This window comes from Eutrigla gurnardus, assembly GCF_963514095.1.
Source record: "Eutrigla gurnardus genome assembly, chromosome: 5".
Lineage (NCBI taxonomy): Eukaryota > Metazoa > Chordata > Actinopteri > Perciformes > Triglidae > Eutrigla > Eutrigla gurnardus.
Window position 1 is genome coordinate 30713004 of NC_139919.1, and position 3354 is coordinate 30716357.

Here is a 3354-nt window from a genome sequence, read left to right on the forward strand (position 1 = left end):
TGTGAAGTCGACTCCGATGGTCAGTTTATTTTTAAATTCACTCAAAGTAAGACCATCAAGTTAAGTTTGTCTTCATGAAATCATGAATGTGTTCGAGGATCAGTCTACGTATAAAGTCTGAAAAACTCTTTAAACATTATTTCTATTACTGGCCTGTCCACAGTTTTATGTTTAAAATGTGTATTTCGGTTAATTTCACTCAACTCAGTACTTTTAGTACTTACCCAATAGCCATATTCAATGACTCAAACGGTTCTGACTGAACACAGACACACGGATTGTGTAATGTGACTAGGTTTAAAATGTAAGTCAGCTGCATGTGGACTGCGTGTCCAGGTTGTTAGTGAAGTTCCTCCTCGCCGTTTGTTCGGGGGTTTTACTGGATGACGAGTTCACCGAGTCGCTTCAAGAAGAGGAAGAAGGAAAAACACTTCAGGAACAAAACTCAGCGAGCAGAGACGGAGATCATTCAGAAATGTAACATTGATTTCATCAATTTAACATTTAGGCTCGAGGCAGAGTTTAAAATTAATAAATAACATAAAATAATTAAATAAGTTATACACACAACACTAAATAAATTCTTATAAAATAAAGTAATACATATTGTTGAATAAAAAAGTCAGAAATAAAAATAATTAAATAATAAATAAATATAAATAGTGTATAAAAATAATATAACATGAAATAATATAATCTAAAGTACAAAATGAAGTTATATTAAATGCAAATAAATAATTAAATAAATACAAAATAAAATCTACAATTAAATAAAGTGAGAATGAAAGTGACATTTCCGTGAATTTCTATTTTTTTCTAGATAACATTTACAAACAGTCCGAGCTGTTCTCATATAAATATGTGACTTTATAATAAAACGCAAATAACTGTTTCCGGTTTCCCACTGGAGGCCTCTTATTTTGAAAAGGTGTCCCGGAAGCGTCGCGATCGGGGAAAAAGCGAGAGAAAGTCGGACCCGGGGATCCGTTAGTTAGTTCGCTAGTTGTCGGGCAGGAACCGGACCAGGTCCAGGTCCCGGCTCGGAGCCTAGCAGAGCCGCCATGTCGAGGGAGAACACGACCCGCAGCCTGGACGGCATCGACCTCGCGGCGCTCCGGGTGAGTGTGAGACGGCTGTTTGTTGGAAAACTGTCTGTCTGAACATCGCAGGATGTCTCACTGCTCGGACCCGACTAACGGTCGGAGCCTGGCTTTACGTGTGTTTGTTTTAACGACGCGTTTTTAAGGTTCATGTGACGTCACTGTGTTTGTAGCGTTAACGCCGTTAGTTTCCCTGCGAGCGGACAGATCAAAGTAGTAAAACACCGAGATTCACTGTGTGTGGACCCGGACAAGTACTCTACAGGGTAGTACTGTACAGTAGTCCGAGGATGTCTATATGTATGTATAAATGAGTGTATAATATGTATATGCATATATATAATTATACATGCATATACATATTATACACTTTTTATATATACACATGTATATATACACGTGTATATATAATACATGTACATACATATGAATATGTGTGTGTGTCTGTCTAACGGTGTGTATATATATATATATATATATATATATATATATATATATATATATATGTCCTTATTTTATGTTTTTTTAATTTGGTATTTGATTTGACCCTGGTGTTTAAGTTTCTCCCTGCTGGCCAAACTATGTAATTACACCATTTCTCAATCATTCTAGCAGCTCGTGATTCTCGTATAATAACATGAATCTCTAATGTTCATATGGGCCCCGTGCCTCGTATATTAATGCTCGTTTCTCTCCTCTGATTCCTCGCCGTGACCACTTCCTGTTTCCTGTTTCCTGCCAGGACCCTGCAGGGATCTTTGAGTTGGTGGAGGTGGTCGGCAACGGGACCTACGGCCAGGTGTACAAGGTGAGGACCGCACGCTGCTGCAACACACGTTTCAGAGTCACACACCAACACACATGTTTCACAAGCAAGTTTCACTGCAGCAGGCTGGACACACACACACACACATCAACACACACACACACACACACACACATCAACACACACACACACACACACACATTATCTAACACTTCTGGTGAAACCTTCTAGTTCCAGTCAGCTTGGAAGAAGTTCTCAGCTGACTGAAATATCCTGTTACCTCTTTTTACACACACACACACACGCACACACACACACACACACACTCTGCAGCAGCATCTTTAAAGGGTGGGGCTCACTTCCTGATCACAACATGTGTGTTGTGTTGGAGTGGTTTTGCGGTTGCAGGAGGAGTGACAGCAGGTGGTTGCTCTCCGTGTGAACCTCATGTTAACGTGCTTCTGCAGCTCACACTCTTCTTCTGATTGATGAGTCAGCGTTTGTGCAGGGTGGCTGAGATTAAAACCCCATGGTGAGAGCGTCTTTGGCCTGAAACTTGTGTGTGTGAACTTCCCTCCGTGGGGTTTAAGTTGGCTGGAAGGGGAAGCAGGTCTGTAAAGGTCTGGACCAGGACCCTGGACCAGGACCCTGGACCAGGTCCTGAGGTGTAAACGCAAGTGAAGTTCTGGTTTCAGTGCATGTAGCATTCAGGCAGAGGTTAAACGTTTAGGGTTTAAACGTTAATAAGGGTGTGTGTGTGTGTGTTGATGTGTGTGTGTTGATGTGTGTGTGTGTTGATGTGTGTGTGTTGTGGGTGTGTGTTGATGTGTGTGTGTGTTGTGTGTGTGTTGATGTGTGTGTGTTGTGGGTGTGTGTGGGCGTGTGCCTCGAACGCCACTTGATTTCCTGAAAGAGGAAACGTTTGCAAGCGATGCTCGGGACAGTGAGGCCTGTGTTGATGTGTCTGTTGAGGTGTCTGTTGATGTGTGTGTGTGTGTGTGTGTGTGTGTGTTGATGTGTTGATGTGTTGGACGAGGCGATGCAGCAGACCTGCAGAGTGTTGGTGAGGTCAGGCAAGGGGGCGGGGCTACAGCGGAGGCAGCGTAGTAATGATAGCAGGCGGTCAGCTTTACATCCAGCTGGAGGAAACGCTGACGTGATGCAGGAGATGCTGACGAGGCATCTTTCACCGTTTAAATACGTGAAAGTTACACTAACCAGGGTTGGTACGGTGCTGGAAATCCTTGAAAATCCTTGCATTTAGTGTGGTGTTTCCAAGGTTTGAAGAGTGCTTGGATGTAGAATAAAGGTCTTGAAATGTGTGTTGTATGTGATGACATCTATGATAGAACAGAGGAAAGAAGATCTCCATATCTGAGGGACTGAAAACAGCATTTTGTGACATTTCTTTATGAAAAATGACTTTTGATGATGAACAGATGATGAAAATAGTTGGTGATTATATTTCTGTGGATCTGTTAGTGGAAT

At 42.0% G+C, this 3354-nt stretch overlaps 1 protein-coding gene across 6 annotated transcripts in view; it reads left to right on the top strand.

Moving 5' to 3' along the window:
* The first annotated feature begins 939 nt into the window (after positions 1-939).
* Positions 940-3354, top strand: part of LOC311014054 (mitogen-activated protein kinase kinase kinase kinase 4) — a 49480-nt gene continuing 47065 nt past the window's right edge. For all 6 annotated transcript variants that reach the window (XM_084010413.1, XM_084010417.1, XM_084010414.1 and 3 more), the window contains exons 1-2: positions 940-1118; positions 1843-1908. In XM_084010413.1, the coding sequence (XP_083866539.1) occupies positions 1062-1118; positions 1843-1908 (123 nt within the window). In that variant the 5' untranslated portion in view covers positions 940-1061. The remainder of the gene's footprint in view (positions 1119-1842; positions 1909-3354) is intronic.